The sequence below is a fragment of the Dromiciops gliroides genome, chromosome 6 (assembly GCF_019393635.1).
Source record: "Dromiciops gliroides isolate mDroGli1 chromosome 6, mDroGli1.pri, whole genome shotgun sequence".
In the NCBI taxonomy this organism is placed as follows: domain Eukaryota; kingdom Metazoa; phylum Chordata; class Mammalia; order Microbiotheria; family Microbiotheriidae; genus Dromiciops; species Dromiciops gliroides.
The window spans coordinates 166,262,458-166,281,023 of NC_057866.1; the positions used below are offsets into that span (position 1 = coordinate 166,262,458).

Below are 18,566 nucleotides of genomic sequence, written 5' to 3' on the forward strand. Positions count from 1 at the left end.
GCTCAGATATCATCTGTATGAAGTCTTTCCTTATCCCCCTGGCTGCTAACGCCCTCCCTCTCAGATGACTTTGTGTTTAAGTGTTTTGTATATATTTGCATTGATCAACTTTATATATTTGCTGTATGTTATTTTTGCATGTACTTATCTCCTTTATTAGGACATAAACTCCTTGTGAGTAGGGATTGTTTCATATTTTTTTTTTGTCCTTGTTTACCCAGAGTCTAGCACAGTGCTTGGCAGATTGTAGGGTCTTCATAAATACTTGATGGTTGGTGTTGCAAACTCTGGCTTGGAAGAACACTGTTCTCTTAAAAGATGGTAACTGAAGGGAAGATACAGTTTCATGTTACCCCAGGTGATGATTCTCTTTTCCATATACTTTCTCATTATACAAGCTAGCATTAATAACAATAACAACTAACTTTTATATAGTCTTCAATGCATCAGGCACTCATAGATGCTTAACAATTATTATCTCATTTAATACTTTCAATAACCTTGGGAGGCAGGTGCTATTATTATCCTTATTCTCCCCCACCCCAATATATTGTAAAACTTTTTTTAACATTATTTTTTTTGGGGGGGGGCAGGGCAATGGGGGTTAAGTGACTTGCCCAGGGTCACACAGCTAGTAAGTGTCAAGTGTCTGAGGCCGGATTTGAACTCAGGTCCTCCTGAATCCCAGGCTGGTGCTTTATCCACTGCGCCACCTCGCTGCCCCTTAACATTCTTTTAAAAATATTGACTTCCCAATTCTCTCCCTTCCTCCAGCCCGCCCCCTCCCCATTTAGAAGGCAAGCTGTTGTTGTTTGTCCTTCAGTCTCAAAGAGAACCATGACATTGGGGTGTCATGACTTGCACTGGATTAAGTGAGGCAATGTTGCGCAGAGTCATCAACCTCACTCTCTCCTCCAGAGCCATCTGGGTTCAGTGGCAAGATATATATTAGGGTGACAGGAGATGGCTCTGGATGTTTCAGGTAGTTGGGAATTAAGTGATTTGCCTAGGGTCATACAGTTAGTTAGTAAGTGTCTGAGGTGAGATTTGAACTTAGGTCCTCTAGACTCCAAGGCCAGTGCTGTATCCATTGTGCCACCTAGCTGCCCCTAGAGAAGGCAGGCAATACATTTATACATGTGAAGTCATGCAAAACACATTTCCTTATGAACATGTTGCAAAAGTAAATACAGGGGTAGCTGGTGGCACAGTGGATAGAGCACCGGCCTTGTATTCAGGAGGACCTGAGTTCAAATCTGGCCTCAGACCCTTGACACATAGACATATACTAGCTGTGTGACCCTGGGCAAGTCACTTAACCCCAATTGCCTCACCAAAAAAAAAAGTAAATACAGACCCCCCCAAAAAAACCAACAAGAAAATAAAGTTTAAAAATATGCTTTCATCTGTATTCCGACTCCATCAGTTCTATTTCTGAAGATTGATAGTATTTTTCATCATGAGTCCTTTGCAACTGTCTTAGATCATTGTATTGCTGAGAATAGCTAAGTAATTCATAGTTGATCATTATATAATATTGCTGTTACTGTGTACAATGTTCTTCTGGTTCTGCTCACTTTACTTTGCATCAGTTCATATAAATCTCCCCAGATTTTTCTGTAATCATCTTGCTTATTATATCTTATAATACAATAGTACTCCATCAAAATCATATACCACAGTTTGTTCAGCCATTCCCCAATTGATGAACATCTCCTCAATTTCCAATTCTTTGCTACCACAGAAAGAGCTACTATGAATATTTTTCCATATATAGGTCCCTTTCCCTTTTCTTTGACCTCTTTGGGATATAGACTTACTAATGGCATTGCAGGGAATAAGAGTTTGATTGTCCTTTGGGCCTAGTTTCAAATTGCTCTCCAGAGTGGTTGGATCATTTATAACTCCATCCACATTTCATTAGTGTCACAATTTTCCCACATCTCCTCCAACTTTTGTCATTTTCCTTTTCTGTCATGTTAGCCAATCTGATAGGTAGGGGAAACTGAGGCAAACAGAGTTAAGTGACTTGCTCATGGTCACACAGCTAGTAAGTGTCTGAGGCCTCATTTGAATTCAGGTCTTCTTGACTCTAGGCCCAGCACTCTATCCAATGTGCCACCTACCTGTCCCTTAAGTTTCTTTAATACATTCTGAATTTAGAAAAGAATACTGTTCGATTTGGACTTAAAATGCTGAAAACTGAGTCATTGATTTTCTTATGTTAACAATTACATATAACGTGTGAAGCAGTGGATGGGTTGTATTTTTGTTGTTTCAAGGAGTAGGAGATATAAAAAGTTGAGAAATCAACTAGAAATAAACCCAGTGGTAAATTAAAATTTTATTCTTTTGCACCAAAAAAAACAAACTCAACAAAAAATTAGAATCTTGAGAAACTAACATATTACCTTGCTGCATCTTCAGTCTGAGTGAATCAAGACAGTTATCCTCTGTGCTTTGGCAAGATATTCTGATCAGACTTGTCTACCTGCCCTAAAAATTTTAGCTAGAAGCAGAGTGTGCTGATGTCAGCTCTAGGGGGTTTGAGAGAGCCAGTTATTCAATTTTCACCTTAGAAACTGGAGAAAATCAGAGCTTGATTTTGCTTTTGTTTTGTTGATTGTCTAAACTTAAGAAAGTATACATGATGCAGATTAAAAGTGTGTGCGCGTATTTTTCTCCCTTTACCAGCACACCCCTGCATTGTAGTATAAACATTGCTCAGCAGGAATGGAGTAAAAGGGTCAGGGAATAAAATTATCTCCAGATTGGAGGGGTGGGGAATGTGGGATGACAATAGCAGCTGCAGCATCAACAACAACTGGCACTTATATAGAAATTTAAGGTTTACATCTTTTATCTCAATTCAACCTCACGATACTTTTATCTAGAACTGTTTCTGAATCCAAGTATAAAATGAGGACCAATGTCCATGATGGAGCCCTAGCCAGCATGCAGCTGACATAGGGTTTGGGGTACACTTTTTTCCTGGAAAAAGATCTCTGGCTCTCTGCTGGTCCATGTCCTCTATGTGCTGTCCTTGGTAGTTCCTACTATCTATCTACCCTGTCTTTCCTGAGAGTTTGTTGTTTTTCACTTGTGTCCAACTTTCCATGACCCCATTTGGGGTTTCTTGGCAAAGATACTCGAGCGGTTGGCCATTTCATTCTCCAGCTCATTTTACAGATGAGGAAAATGAGGCAAACAGGGTGAAGTGAAGTGTCTGAGGCCAGATTTGAACTTACAAAGATGAGTCTTCCTGACTCCAGGCCATTGCTACTCCTTTCCAGGATTTTTGTTTGTTTCGGATTTGATTTCATGTGTGGCTATGTTGTCTCTTCCTCCAGTGCTGTTATTTGGATGCTAGAACCTTAGGGCTTAGATTAAGGAAGGGACCTCAAAAGCCATCTAGTCTAGTCCCCTCTTTTTACAGATGAGAAAACCATGTCCTAAGGACATCAAATAACTCTGTCAAGGTAGTAAGCATTAAAGGTAGGATTTGAATTCAGGTCATCTTCCCTTCCAAACCCTACAGGAATCATGGTTGTACCATAATGTACTTGTCCTCCGAGCCTCCTTCCCGCCTCCAAATTGTTTTTGCCTCAGGAGAAAATATTCCCAGTTTAACTGTTGATCACTGGCTCCTGCCGTGGAGCCTTCTCTGAGAACAGAAATGTTGATTTTTTTTAAAGAACTTATTTTAAATCATAGATAATGCTTCACTTATTCATATTTCTTTGAAAAGTATTATTTTAGATCTATAAGCCTCTCACACAGAGCCTAGTTCTCTCATATTTCTATTTGGCTTCTTGAAAAAGTTCTGCTTTTATCTGCAATAGTTGTCAGAAACGGTCATTTTTCTTGCAGTTTCACATAAGCCACAAACAGTGCTTGTTTCCTTTCCCTTGTGACAGCCTTTTCTACATCTACTTTGGGGACCAAGAGGCAGAATTTGTATTTTTAAGAAATTGGATGAAACTTTTTGACCTAAGACAAGAAGTATTATGCAAGTATATCCCTTCATAGATCTCAAACTCAGAAAGTTTGAAGGCCCAGAATCTGGTCCAAGCCCCTTAATTTACAAATGAGGATTATCTCCAGACCCTAAGCTCTTCCCATTGTATCATGTTTTATTTTATCTCCCCAGAGTTAGTAATTTTGTTCACTGTCAAGTAATATGACTAATAATAGCTAAGATATAGCATCTATGCCAGGCAATGTGCTAAAGCACTTCATAATTATTATTTTATTTGATCCTCACAACAACCTTGGGAGGTAGGTGCTATTATTATCGGTATTTTACAATTGAGGAAACTGAGGCAAACAGATTTTTTTTAAGTGACTTGTTCAGAATCATACAGGTTAATAGCTGAGGTCAGATTTGAATTTAGGTCTTCCTGATTCCAGGCCCTGTGCTCTATTCACTGTGCCATCTAGATACCCCCCAAAGTTTTACTGATGCTTTCAAAATTCTTGTGCATTCCAAGCCTTTCTTCCTCCTCTAGCCCCATAGAAGCCTGGTTTTTGTAAAGTAAAACTAGCCAGATATTGCTTTGCCCTGTCTGATATTTGTCATGCTTACCTCTTCTAGCCACCTCTAGCCTCCCACATCTCTCCCAAGTCTTCTGGAGTCAAGATAGGTCATTATGTTGTTCAGAATTCTGCATCATTAGGTTGTGGGTTTTTTTAACTTTATCTTTTTCTATGAGCAAAAATCCACCTTGTATGAGTTTTTAAAAATGAGAATCCCAACAGGAATACATGATACAGCCATATAGATCTGTGTACCAGTTAAATTCACATTATGCAAATTTGACTTTATAAAAAGAATTCTGAAGGCAATCTACATTTCCAAAAAACAGTTATGTTAACTTTATAGTACTGTGCTCTCTCTCTACTCCTGCCTCTTGACTCCTTGGCCTCACTCCTCTCCCCACCAAAAGACCCCTAAACAAACAAACAAACAAAAAACCCCTCCAAGTGAAAGGAGAAGAATAGATTCATGGAGAAACGTGGATGCTTGGAGATACCTCCTCCACTGTCACCTGATAGGAGTCTTTGCTTGAGACACTGGGCACCAAGAGAGAAGACCTTTTCTCTGCCCATCCACCTGCATAGCTGTCTTCCCATTATCTGTGTTGGGGTCTGTTCCTGGTCCCTGAGTGTTCCTCCTCTTGTTCTTCCTTCTCCATCCCTGACTCCTACGTGTCCTGGAATCATGTGTCTGCCCCCTCCCTTCATGGACAGTTTTGCAGGCTCCCTTCCTGCTTCCCTCCCTCCCTCCCTTCCTCGAATCCACAAACAAATTCTCATTACATATATAGCACTTAAATGGAGGCCTGAGAAACTGTCCATTTATGTAAAGTGAGAACTGTCTATCATCTTTCCAACAGTCAATCAGTTATTTGGCATTTTGTAGGTACCTACTATGTACTCGTGATGCTAAGTCCTGGGAACACAAAATAAAGGTTTACAAAACAAAACAAAACCCAACCAGTCTTTGTTTTTAAGGTCTTCACAGTCTAATGAGGGAGATGATTGTGTATAAACAAGATAGCTAGATATACACATGTGTATGTATATGTATATATATAAACACATATACACACAATACATGTATGTATATGTATAGCACAGGATCAGTTGGGGTGGGGGAGATAACCTCAGAAGGAAGGCATTACGATGGAGGGCTAGGAAAGACTTTTTGCAGGATCTGGGACGTTAGCTGAGACTTGGGCATTAGCCAGGAAAGGTGGGAGCCTGAGATGAGGAGGGAAGAATGTCCAGAGATGCAGGACAGTGAAAATTCAAGGTGCTGGGGGCTGGGTGGTAGGTTGTGCCCGAGAAAGAACATTAAGAGGCCAGGGTCGGTGTTGTTGAGTACAAGGAGTATAGTAAGGTGTGAGAAGACAGAAAATGTAGGAGGGCACCTGAGCTTTGAATGCCAAACAGAGGCATTCTGTTTGTGAGTTTGGGGATGGAGAGTGTGTCCTCATGGAAATAAGCTCAAGTGTTATTACTAAAGCCCTTTAAGCTTTTCCTTTCTCCTACGTTTTCTCACCTAGAATTTGGGCATCTTGCCTGAGCTTGAGGAAGCCCTTTACATTTTTTATGACTTGGTGAGTGTCTGATATCTGAACCTAATTAAGCCAAGTGTAGGGAAGGCACAGCGTGAATGTCAAAGCAGGGCCTGGGATGGTTGGATATTGGGAAGCCTCCTTCTTACCAAGTGGGCATCCCATTTGCATAGTGTGCTGTGCTCTTCTAAAGCATATATTCTTATTTGTTCCTCACTATAGGATTTAATAAACAAAGATATTGGTTATCAGCCCCCCTCCCCAGCCCAGAAGACAGGGTGTTCTAGTTGCTAGAAGGCTAGCCTGGAAACCTAGAAGATCATCAGGTTTGAGACATGGTCATACTGGTCCTCACTTAAATCTCAGTGGCCTAGACAGCTGGCTAACACTAGATGATGGATGCATTGCTAATTTGCATTGGTAGAGGGAGTAGTTTTCTGCACTGATGAGGAAAAAAGTGTGGTGTGTGTGTGTATGTGTGCGTGTGCACTCGCTAGTATGTTAACAGGAATGAAAATTAAGACCTAGAGAGGTCAAGGATACATAAATCAGAATTAGAAACCCAGACCTTTAATGGGATCTTGTATCACTTTCAACTTTGCAAAATACTTTTTGTAAATTGTCTTTCTGAACAATAACTCTGCGAGGGGAATATTTGAGTATGATTATCCCCATTTTACAGATGAGGAATATGAGGCTAAGAGATTTGCTCAAGGTACCCTAGCTAACACATGTCTAAGATAGGATTCGAACCCAGGTCTCTCCCGACTTTCCTTCCATTGCACTTCCTGCCATATCATGCTGTCTCTCTATAGTATTCTAGTGTCCCACCTCACAAGTTGGCTTCTTATAGAGCCAGCTCACGTTGCTTCATGTAGAACAGCCTTAAAAGAGGAGAGGGTGGAATATTAGGTGTATGTTATTGTTAATTACTGTCTCTGATGTACGTAATTTGAAAATTAATGTTGCTCTAATTATATTGATACAGTGAATAGTTATTCCCAGCATTTGAGTCAGATAAATTATGCCTGTCTGGATAAATTCATCTTGAAAGCCTTAAAGTGCTTAAGAAGTCAAGGGGATGCAGAAGCAAACCCTTTGTTCTGTGGTTCATTTAGCAGGAGTTAGCAAATGTAATTGATTTGAAGCACGTGGCATCAAGATGAGCATCCCCTCCAAGGAGAACTGGATCTCTCTCTCCTCCCTTCCCTGATAGAGGTTTTCAATTTAGGAGAAATAACTCACTAAATGTTACTTTCGTAATGGAAGTTCAAGGGGTTGTAGGTAGAGATGAGAGTCTGTGGACTGGATGGAGATTCTTGACAAGAACATTTGGGCTGAAAGCCAAAAAAAAAAATCCTTCTCTCTCTTTTTTATTAACTTCTCTCTGCTCTTTATTAATCTCCCCTTGAGCCCCCCCTTTTTCTTCTGTCCTCTAGGAGTCATAGGATTTAGAACTAACTGAAAGAGATCTTTAAGCTAGTCTAGTCCAACCCCTGCCCTTTCTTATACATGTGTGGAAATAGAGGCTGGGGTGTGTGTGTGTGTGTGTGTGTGTGTGTGTGTGTGTGTGTGTGTGTGTGTGAGAGAGAGAGAGAGAGAGAGAGAGAGAGAGAGAGAGAGAGAGAGAGAGAGAGAGAGAGAGAGAGAGAAGAAGAAGGAGGAGGAGGAGGAGGAGGAGGAGGAGGAGGAGGAGGAGGAGGAGGAGGAGAAGAAGAGAACGTGCTTTGCCTAGCACCCAAATAGGCTTGGGATGGGAACCTCTGGCCAGAAGACTCTCAATCCAGGGGTCTTCCCATTACACCAGACTTGTGTGGGTGTTACCCATAGATCTGTTTGTGGACTTCTTTCTCTACCCTCTTCCTGAGGAATCCCATCCATTCTCATGACTTGGTGAGCATCTCTGTATATGAGCCCAAATTTGTGATCTCTGTCCTTGACTTCTCTCCTGAGGTCCAGACATTTATCCTTACTCCCCTGCTTTATGTCCTTCTAAGACTTGAAGTTCAACATGTCTAAAACAGAACTTGTTATCTTAATTCCACACAAGTTTCTGACCATATTTTCCTTATGGTGACATAGTAGTTAGAGTGCTGGGCCTGGAGTCAGAAAGACCTGAGTTCAAATCCAGCTTTAGATGCTTACTAGCTATGTGAACCTAGGCAAGTCACTTAATCCTGTTTGCCTCATTTGCAAAATGACCTGGAGAAGGAAATGGCAAACCCCAAATGGGGTCACAAAGAGTTAGACACAATCGAAATGACTGAACAACAACAAGTTGTTTGCCATTTCCTTCTCCAGCTTATTTGACAGATAAGGAAACTGAGGCAAACAGAGTTAACTGACTTTCTCAGGGTCACACAGCTAGTAAGTATCTCAGGCTGGATTTGAACTCAGGAAGAGGAGTCCTTCTGATTCCAAGCCGAGTGCTCTCTCCCCTGTGCCACCTTGCTGTCCCCAGCCAAGCCTTCCCTTGTTGACATTGTCAAGAATTCGTGGTGTAAAGAAAGGCAAGTTACTTGATCTCTTTGTAACTAGTTATGGCATAGTGAACAAGTCACTCAATTTCAATTTCCTTATTTATAAAATGGGGATAGTAATATTTGTACCACTTGCCTCACAGGATTATAAGAGTGATCTTTGTAAACCATGAAATGCTCTATAAATGTGAGCTGCTACTACTACTACTATTCCCTTAGTCCTGAAACTGGACATAATTTTGCCTTTCTTAGAAGTCCCCTAAGACTTTGTCATTCATATGACAGTTATCACATTTCTAGCATCATTTCACAACACTGACATGAATACATTTTAACTAAACCCCACCTCTCTGTTGCTGCATTTGTACAGTCAATTGCTTTAAATGCAAATCAGATGGTTAGTGATTATCTGAGCTAGGATTTGAAGCCCACTGGTATTATCTCCCCTGAGTTACTCCTTTCTTTATGATATTGATCCTGTGCAACTGACTGCTCTGTCTAATGTGGTTTTGCCTAACATCATTTTGTACAGAACTGAGAAAAGACATTAGATGTCGAACAAAGGTTTGGGGGAAGATATATAGAGGTGAACAACCAAAAGGGTAGAAAGGCCTTGAGTTCATGTCATATAATATCAGCTAACTCCAGGCCTAGATTCAGGAAGATGTGAGTTCAAATCTGGCCTCATATTCTTCTTAGTTGTGTGACTCTGGGCAAGTCACTTAAATTTTTCTGCTTCAGTTTTTTTTTTCCATTATAAAATTATCTGAAGAAGGAAATAGCAAACCACTCCAGGATCTTTGCCAAGGAAACTCCAAATGGGGTCAAAAAGAGTTGGACACAACTGAAAAGACCAAACAGCATTTTTGTACCACTTAATATGTGTCAGGCACTGTGTGTTAAACACTTGCTTTGTACTTATTATCTCACTTGATCCTTGCAACAACCCTGGTAGGTCAGTACTAAGATGTTTAGTCTGGGAGGTGGTAACAAAAATAACTGATCTTTAAATCTTTGAAGGGCTATCCCCTGGAAATGGATAGGCATGTCTTTCTTCGTCCCAGAGACCAGAAAGAAGTAGAAGTTCCATATGGGCAAAGTGATGCTTGATATAAAGAAAACCCTCCTAGTGGAGCTATTTTGAAATGGAATTGGCTGCCCCTGGAGCTGATGAATTTTCCTTCAATGGAAGACTTTAGGCAAAGGCTGACTGGTTGACTGCCATGTTGTATTGGGAATTCTTTTTCAGGGATGGCTTGGACAAGTGGCTCATTGAAGTATCTTTAAATTGGAAAATTTTGTGATTTTTCTGTAAACTCCAAAGCCCTCTCTGTGTGAGCAATTAAGATTATTTCTTTACTCATTTGTTTCTGTTGTTAGATGGTAGGCTTCTTGAAGGTTTGTACCTTCTGTTGTAGTTCACTTGTTTCAGTTGTGTCTGACTCTTTGTAACCCCATTTGGATTTTTCTTGGCCAAGTTACAACAACGGTTTGTCATTTCTTTCTCCAGCTCATTTTACAGATGAGGAAACCCAGCAAATAGAGTTAAGTGACTTGCTCAGGGTCACATAGCTAGTTTCTGTGGCTGGATTTGAACTCAGGCCTTCCTGATTCCAGGCCTAGGATGCTACTGTGCCACCTAGCTACCTCACATGCCATCTATTCAATCCTTTTGAATGTAGTAGATGCTCAAACGTCTTTTGAATGACTGATTGAGATGTAGACGGTGAGTGATGTTTCTGACTTCAGCAAGAGAATAGAATAGCTTGCAGTTAACATATGGCATATTAGGATTTTCTCACAACCTGATGAGTTAGGTAATGTAATCATTATTCCCATTTTACAGATGGGAGAGCTAAAGCTCAAGGAGATTGAATAATTGACCTAACATCACATAGCTAGCGTCAGTGCCAGGACTTAAACACCAAACTTGTGACTTTTAAGATCAGTACTCTTCTAATTACATTATAGGCAGCTAGGTGGCTCAGTGGATAGAATGCCAGGCCTGGAGTCAGGAAGAGTCATCTTCATGAGTTCACATCCAGCCTCAGACAGTTGCTAGCTGGGTGACCCTGGGCAAGTCACTCAACTCTGTTTGCCTCATTTTCCCTCATTTGTAAAATGAGCTAGAGAAGGAAATGGCCAACCGTTCCAGTATCTTTGCTAAGAAAACCCCTAATGGGGTCACAGAGAATTGGACACGACTGACATAAATGGACAACAACAAAATTACATTATACTGTCATTTCTAGAAAGAATAAGAAAAAGCATTGGACCGTGAGACAGAAGACCCAAGTTCTACTCTCAGCTTTTCCACCTGAGACATTGGACAAACCTCTTCCTCCTTTGGGATTCAGTTTTTTCCCCCTACAAATAAGGGGATTAGACTGGAGCAGAGGTGTCCAACACAGTCTATGGGGAACATGGGGCTCAATACTCCCTAGTTCTGCCCAAACCAAGATTAAAATATAATTTACAAAGATTTAACAAAATAAATGGAAATAAAAGGGCTGTAAAGCTACGTATACCCTTTGACCCAGCAACACCACTACTAAGTCTGTATCCCAAACAGATAAAAACAAAAATGAATATAAAAATATTTATAGCAGCTCTTTTAGTGGTCTTACATAATTGGAAATCGAGGGGATATCCATCAGTTGGGCAATGACTGAACAAATTTTTGTATATGATTGTGATGGAATATTATACTATAAGAAATCATACAGGATGCTCTCAGAAAAACCTGGAAAGACTTACATGAACTGGTGTAAAGTGAAATAAACAGAACTAGGAGAATACTGTATAATAGTAATAGCATTATTGTATAATGATCTACTGTGAATAACAGCTATTTTCAGCAATATAATGATTCAGAACAATCTTAAAGGAATTATGAGTGCAGATAGAAGTTACTTTTTCTTTATTTTGTTTTTTCTTATCTATGTTTTTTCACAGAATGACTTATATGAAAATGTGTTTTGCATGACTACATGTATAGTATATAATTTGATGTCAAGTTACTTGCCTTCTTAGTGAGCAGGGAAAGGAGGGAGGAAGGGAGAGAATTTAGAACTCAGAATTTGAAAGAAAAATAGTTTTTACATGTAATTGGGGGAAATAAAATATCAAATTTAAAAAGCAAGTGGAAATAATTTAAAACACAGATAATATTACATTTAAAAACTAAATCAATATGTGGTCCACAGAGATCCTTATGTATAGATTAGTGGCCCCTGTTTTTATTTGAATTTGAGGTCACTGGACTACATGCCCTCTCTAAGGTACCTTCAGCTTTAATATCCTGTGCTTTTAGATATAAGAGTTTTGAGACACACAACGTTTGAGAAGTCTAGAAGGATGAGAAAGGTGAGCGGACTCACTTTCACTTGACGTCAGCCCTGTTTGTTTTAAATGAATATGTTTCTGGGTACAAGGAAAAGCTATTAGGTGGCGTGGAGGCCATTTAATTAGGAAGTCTTGGATCTCCTACATGCAAATTGTAGGATGTTATACAATTGACATCTCTCTGTGCTTTGGCTTCTCCTTTATGAAATGGAGATACCACTGGCCATAGCTAACCCCACTGTTGATGTGAGGTTGAAATGAGAGAACGTATGAGTCCTTTTCTGTAGACCATAGAATGCTATGTGGAGGTCTCCTGTGGATTGTAGATAGGACCCTAGTCCACAAGCTGGCTAATGTTCACACCTGGAAAGAATGGTGACAAAAATTCATAAATTGTCTTTCTGTTCATATTTTAATCCCTAAAGCTAATTGCTAGTCTAAGCGGTGTTTTGTGTCTATCATGCATTAACATAGGAAAGTGTTAAATGAGTCTGGCTTATCTAGGGTGAAATAGAGACTTGTGAACGTCATACAGAATTTCATTATTAATGGCCATTAATGTTCTGTAATTAAGGCACAATATATTGGTGAAGCAAACAATTAGCTTGTTAGAAATGTAAGTGGAGGCTAATTTTGAATTTTCCAAGTATTACTCTCAGCTTTGGACATTAAGCATTCATTCGTTAGTCTAATACATATCTTGGTCTTCCTGTACTAATTTGTTCTCATATGACTTCAGCTGACATTTCTCTTAGAATAATAATGACAGCTCAGATTTCTAAAATGCTTTTAAGTCTATAAAGCCCTTTGCTTGTGACAAATTTATAAGGCAGGAAAAATAAGTAGTTTTACCTCACTTTGTGCCTGGGAAAACTGAGGCCCTTCAAGATTAAATGACACTCATCTGTGGTCACATAGGACAGGTAGGTGGTGCGGTAGATGGAGTGCTAGGCCTAGAATCAGGAGGACCTGAGTTCAAATCCAGTATCAGACACTTACTAGTTGTGTGACCCTGAGCAAGTCATTTAAGCCTGTTTGGCTCACTTTCTTTATGTGTAAAAAGAGCTAGAGGAGGAAATGGTGAACCACTCCACTGTCTCTATGAAGAAAACAACCAAAGGGGGTCGTGAAGAGTTGGACACAACTGAAAAATAACAGTTGTAGTCACATACCTATTTTATGTTTCAGGCAGGATTCAAACTCAAGTCTCTCCTGACTCCATGTCTAGCACTCAATCCATTGCCTCATCGTGTCTTTCTATGGTTAGTAACCAATCTGAAACTAGTAAATTTTTTTTTTTTTTAAAGAATCAGGGGCAGCTAGGTGGTACAGTAGATAGAGCACTGACCCTGGATTCAGAAGGACCTGAGTTCAAATCCGGCCTCAGACACTTAACACTTACTAGTTGTGTGACTCTGGGCAAGTCACTTAAGCCTCATTGCAAAGCAAAAAAAAAAAAAAAAAAAGAATAAAACTGAGACTGTCAAGGAAAGAGTGTTTGTTTATTTAGCCAGTGTTGACGAAGCCCTTAACATGCCATAAGAGAGTACAGAGGAGTCTAATCTAGTCATTTCTATAAGATCGTAGGACCTAAGAGTTTGGGCTGGAATGGGTCTCAGAGGTAGTCTGGTCCAGCACCCTCGTTTTACAGATGAGGGAACCGAGATCTAGGGAGGTCAGATGACTATTACCCACCGATATTAAGCCTCAGAGGGTAGATCTAAACGCAAGCCTTCCGTCTAGAGCCGGGGTCCCTTTCCACTTTGGAGGGAGATTCCTCTTGGTTGGTGTGATCCATAAGTCCTTCCCTGAAGCATCATGGGAGGGGAAGTGATTATTTCCAATTGAATTCAGCAAGCATATTTTAAGCTTATATGCCTAGGGACCGTTCTGGGTGTTGAGGATATAAAGACCAAAGGGAAAAAATAAGAATGAGAGAAGGCCGCTGTCCTCAAGGAGTGAATTTACATTCTAATGGGAATTGAGGGAACAGCAAAAATCACAATGTCTCTTGTTTCTGAACACAGGTGCTGGCAACGGGATTAAGTGGCCTCTACTCTTCTTTGCCTACAAAATTAGAAGAGAAGGGAGATGAATGGCACTGCCTTCTGAAGGATGACTGGTTACTTCTGCCTTCTCTGGTCCAGTTCATGAATTCCCTGGAGTTTTGCAATGCGGTCATACAGGTACTAGAGAGAAACAATAATAATGATCTAGAGCTTTTTTTTTTTTTTGGTGGGGCAATGAGGGTTACGTGACTTCCCCAGGGTCAACCAGCTAGTGAGTGTCAAGTGTCTAAAGCCAGATTTGAACTCAGGTCCTCTGGAATTCAGGGCCGGTGCTTTATCCACTGTGCCACCTAGCTGCCCCAGTGATCTAGAGCTTTAAGGGTTACCAGGTGCCTTCCAACATACATGCTCTGATGTTTGAGATAGGAATAGGAGCATCCCTTTTCTCACCCATGAGAAAATGACTTGTCCAAAGTCAGATAGGTAGGAAGTATTAGAGCCAGAATTCAAAACTGTGGCATCAGACCCTTAGCTCAACATTCTTCCTTTCTCCCCAAACAACTCAACTGATTCTCACCAAGAAGAAGCGATTTACTGATGAGTTGATATGCATCAGCATTTTATTTTAATAAATGCTTAATAAATATTCATGACTTATTTAAACCGTGCATAATACCTTTGAATACATAAAAGTATAATTTTATGGCCTCCCAGAAAGTTTGAAATGGGGGGAAGGGTGTCTTTCTGTATCCTCCTCCTAAAAATTGCTCATTCTGTTTTGTTTTTCATTTTATTGTCAGTAGTAAGTTGATTCCTGACTCATTAAAGAGATATTTTTAGCTGTCCATGTTCTTTAAAATAGACCATTTTTACTTCAAGGTCTTCATGGTTGTCTACAAAGGAAAACACTTTATTTTGCTTAATGGTGCATACTGACTAAAGAATGTTGTTATCCCAATTGAATTTAGAAGTTGTTAAGTATCTTCTTAGCAACCCAAATTAAATTTCCTTCAAAATTGGTCTGCTTGGAAAAAAAAAAAATAAACAGCTCTCTATATTGGGTCTCTTGATTAGATTTTCCCCTCAGCTTTTTTGTTGCTATTCTTCATCAGTTTCCAGATAGAAATCAGATTTTACATTTCTCTGGCAGTAAATGGGCCCCACTAATGTTTTATTGGTTTACTGCATAAATATTACCTTTGTTTTGGAGTTTTTGATTTGTTCCAGAAATCATTTACTTTAACGGTGATTGTGGGCTGATGAATGTTGGCTATAATCTATTTATTTGCTAAATGAAGAAGTAGCTTCTGGAAGAAAATGTGGGTAAATTACATACGTTCCCATCTCATTTTTATTACTCAAATGAGGGGAGTTTTATTTATACATAAGATAAATGAATTACATCTTAAATTATTTTTCTCTCTCATCTTGTAGTCTCGCAGCATTTTCTTGCAGAAGGGTTTAGAAATAAAAAGATGGAACTACTATTATTTTCTCCCCAAATGCACTCTGATTGAGAAAGTGTCGGTAATTTAAAGATCAAGTCTCCATTCCCTGGTAATTGGTTTTCACTTTTTATTTTATTTTATTTTATTTTTTTAAAGAAAGAGAAGCTACATAATGGGATTCATTAAGGACAGAAGAACCATACGTTTTGGAATAAGTTTCAAAATTGAAATCATATAGTTTAGATTAGTTCTTTTAATGATACTGCAAAGATTACTTAAAAAAGATGTTAGCACAGGGCTCTTTTCATGCAAGAGATGTTTTAGGATGAATAAAGGAGACTCTCTTGCATCATTGATAGTGATCTCTGCTTAGGAGTGCTGTCCTGTTCTGCAACAGCGTGTTTCTAAATGAATTGCTTCTGCCACCCTCATCTCCCCATGATAAATATCTGTCCCAGCATGCAGTTTCAGGAGTCACTTTTTTGTTATGTTCCAGAGTAATGTCTTCTCCTAGCAATGTAAGATTGCTTAATCATATTCCTGGATATTATATTCTTACATACATATACATACACACATATACATATACATAATCAAGAGATCACCAGACTTGGATTTAGGAGAGTCCTGGGTTCAAGTCTTGGCCCTATCACTAGTTACATGGCACTAGGCAAGTCATATAATATTTCTGAGCCTTTATTTCCTTATCTATAAGATTGGGTTAATAATACTTGTGCTATGATTGACTCCTGCTTTCCATAGTATATAAATTTCAATTCAAGAAACATTTATTAAGTACCTGATATATGCAAAACACTGTGCTAGGTGATAAAGATACAAAGACAAGATGAAATAGTTTCTACCCTCAAGGAGCTTATATTCCACCAGGAATATTATATTTTAATATTTAGAGGTATAAAAGACTGTAGGTAGCATCTAGGCCAACCCACTTATTTTGTAGATGAGGAAACCAAAGGCTAAAATTAGTCAGCTGGTCTACACACATTTATTAAGTGCTTACTGGATGCCAGGCATTCTGCAAAGCACTAAGGGACACACAGAAAGGCAAAAACAGTCCCATGTTCTAATGGTGGAGAAAATACATCAATAACAAGGTACATAAAAGATACATACAGAGCGGATGAAAGGTAACTTTAATTAATTGATTTCCCCAAGATCATAGTTATTTTTTAGTTGTAAGCATGCCTCATTTTTCTCATTTACTCGTAACCCAGCTCTGCTCTTGATTCTTTGGCTGTTTCCACCTCTGCCTCAGCTGTTTCCTTAAGCTGGAGATGCCCTCACTCTTGTGTTTCCCTCCTCCAGTTGCTCAGTTACTCCCTAGAATCTTCATTTGAGAAAGTGTACAAGCGGCCATGTTCACTTCTATCCCGATTCTGCTCTAGACGCTCTGAACTTTTACATCTCGACCTACAGGATACCTTCTCCACTCCTTTCTACCAGTCATCTTTCCACTCCTTTTCATATATTGTCATTAGAATGTAAGCTTCTTGGGAGCAGCTAGGTGGCGCAATGGATAAAGCACTGGCCCTGGATTCAGGAGGACCTGAGTTCAAATGTGGCTTCAGACACTTGACACTAGCTATGTGATCCTGGGCAAGTCACTTAACTCTCATTGCCCCACCCCACGCCCCTCCCTCCCCCCCAAAAAAAAGAGAAAAAGAAAAAGGAAAAAAAGGAAAAAAGAATGTAAGTTTCTTGAGGGTAGAGACTATTTTGGGGGGACTTATATTTATATGCTTAATGCTGAGTACAATGCCTAGAGCATAGTTAAGTGCTTAATAAATGTTCTATCACCCATCTATCCATCCATCCATCTTCCTGCCTACCCTCTATTCTCCTACTTGATAAAGATGATGAGCTCCATGAAGTCAGGGAATAGGTTCTGTTCTCTAGTGCCTAGTAGTAAAGTCTGTGTAAATAGTTGAACCAATGACTGACTGAAGTCTAATGTTTTACAATCGAATTCTGCTCTTATTTTTTTTCTCCCACATTTTTTTCAGGCAAACCCCTCATAAGATAAGATATCTCAATGTGAGGCATTGGCTCTGTATTAAATTCTTGGGTCTTCTTGGTAGGCTAGCCCCAAATCATCAAAGCCAGTAAAGCTTAGCATCTTTACCCAGGGGAATATTCTCTGGGACTTGCTTAATCATGGTGGGAAGCTAAATGAATTGGAACAAGTGAAGGAAAACAAAATCAGGTGGGTGGAAGGGAAGAAGAGTGAGAGAGGGAGTCCCCTACAAATGAGCAGCCAGCATAGCCAGCAGATACAAATGAGAGATGGGTGAATGGAGATGATAAAAAGATAGAAGGCTGAAAGACCTTGTTGATATTGTGCAAAAAAAGTAGCTGAGGATCTGTGGGTAGCTGGAGAGCTGAGTAATGATCCTGATAAGCAGTAAATTAACATGCAAGGAGTTCTCCAGCTTTAACACCATCACACTGATAAATGGTCCAGGTTCTTGTGATAAAAATACCTTGTAAACCTTCAGATGTGATGTAAATGAGGAAGTGCTTTTATGGGATGCTAACCTTAGAGGAGCCCTGAGAAAGCCACGGAACAAATGATTCATTGATTTAGTTTGAGGATATATGGATACACAAAGCTGCTGAAACATATTGCAAAATGTCCTGGAGCTGGCATCAGAAAATGCCCTCAAACATTTTTAAAAATTCATGATCAGGGGCAGCTAGGTGATGCAGTGGATAAAGCACCGGCCCTGGATTCAAGAGGATCTGAGTTCAAATCTGGCCTCAGACATTTGACACTTACTAGCTGTGTGACCACTTAACCCTCATTGCCCTGCAAATAAATAAATAAAAAATAAAAACATTCATGATCAACCAGTCAATCAGCAGTACTTATGAAGTACCTACTCTAACCTAGGCATGGTGCTAAGTGCCAAGGATAGAAAATATAGAAATATTTTAAAATAAAACAGTCTGGACTGTCAGAGAGCTCACCGTCTATGATATGAAAATAAAACAAGAAGTAATTAAGACAAATTCAGTTGAAGAGAGGCAGTTAGTCACTGCAGTAGTTGGTATGGTGTTAAAATATTGCATGTATTAAAATTGTGCATTCTCCAAATTTTGGTGCTCTGGAACAAAATTCTGGTTGCCCTGCCCTAGTTAAAGTTCTGCATAAACCCCACCCCACTTCATTCCTTTTCCCCCATT

The 18,566-nt window shown here is 39.6% G+C and overlaps 1 protein-coding gene across 1 annotated transcript in view; it reads left to right on the plus strand.

The window, feature by feature from the left end:
* Positions 1-18,566, plus strand: part of FHIP1A (FHF complex subunit HOOK interacting protein 1A) — a 394,460-nt gene that overhangs the window by 256,642 nt on the left and 119,252 nt on the right. Inside the window, 1 exon segment of the mRNA XM_043970067.1 lies at positions 13,933-14,091. Coding sequence (XP_043826002.1) covers positions 13,933-14,091 — 159 coding nt within the window.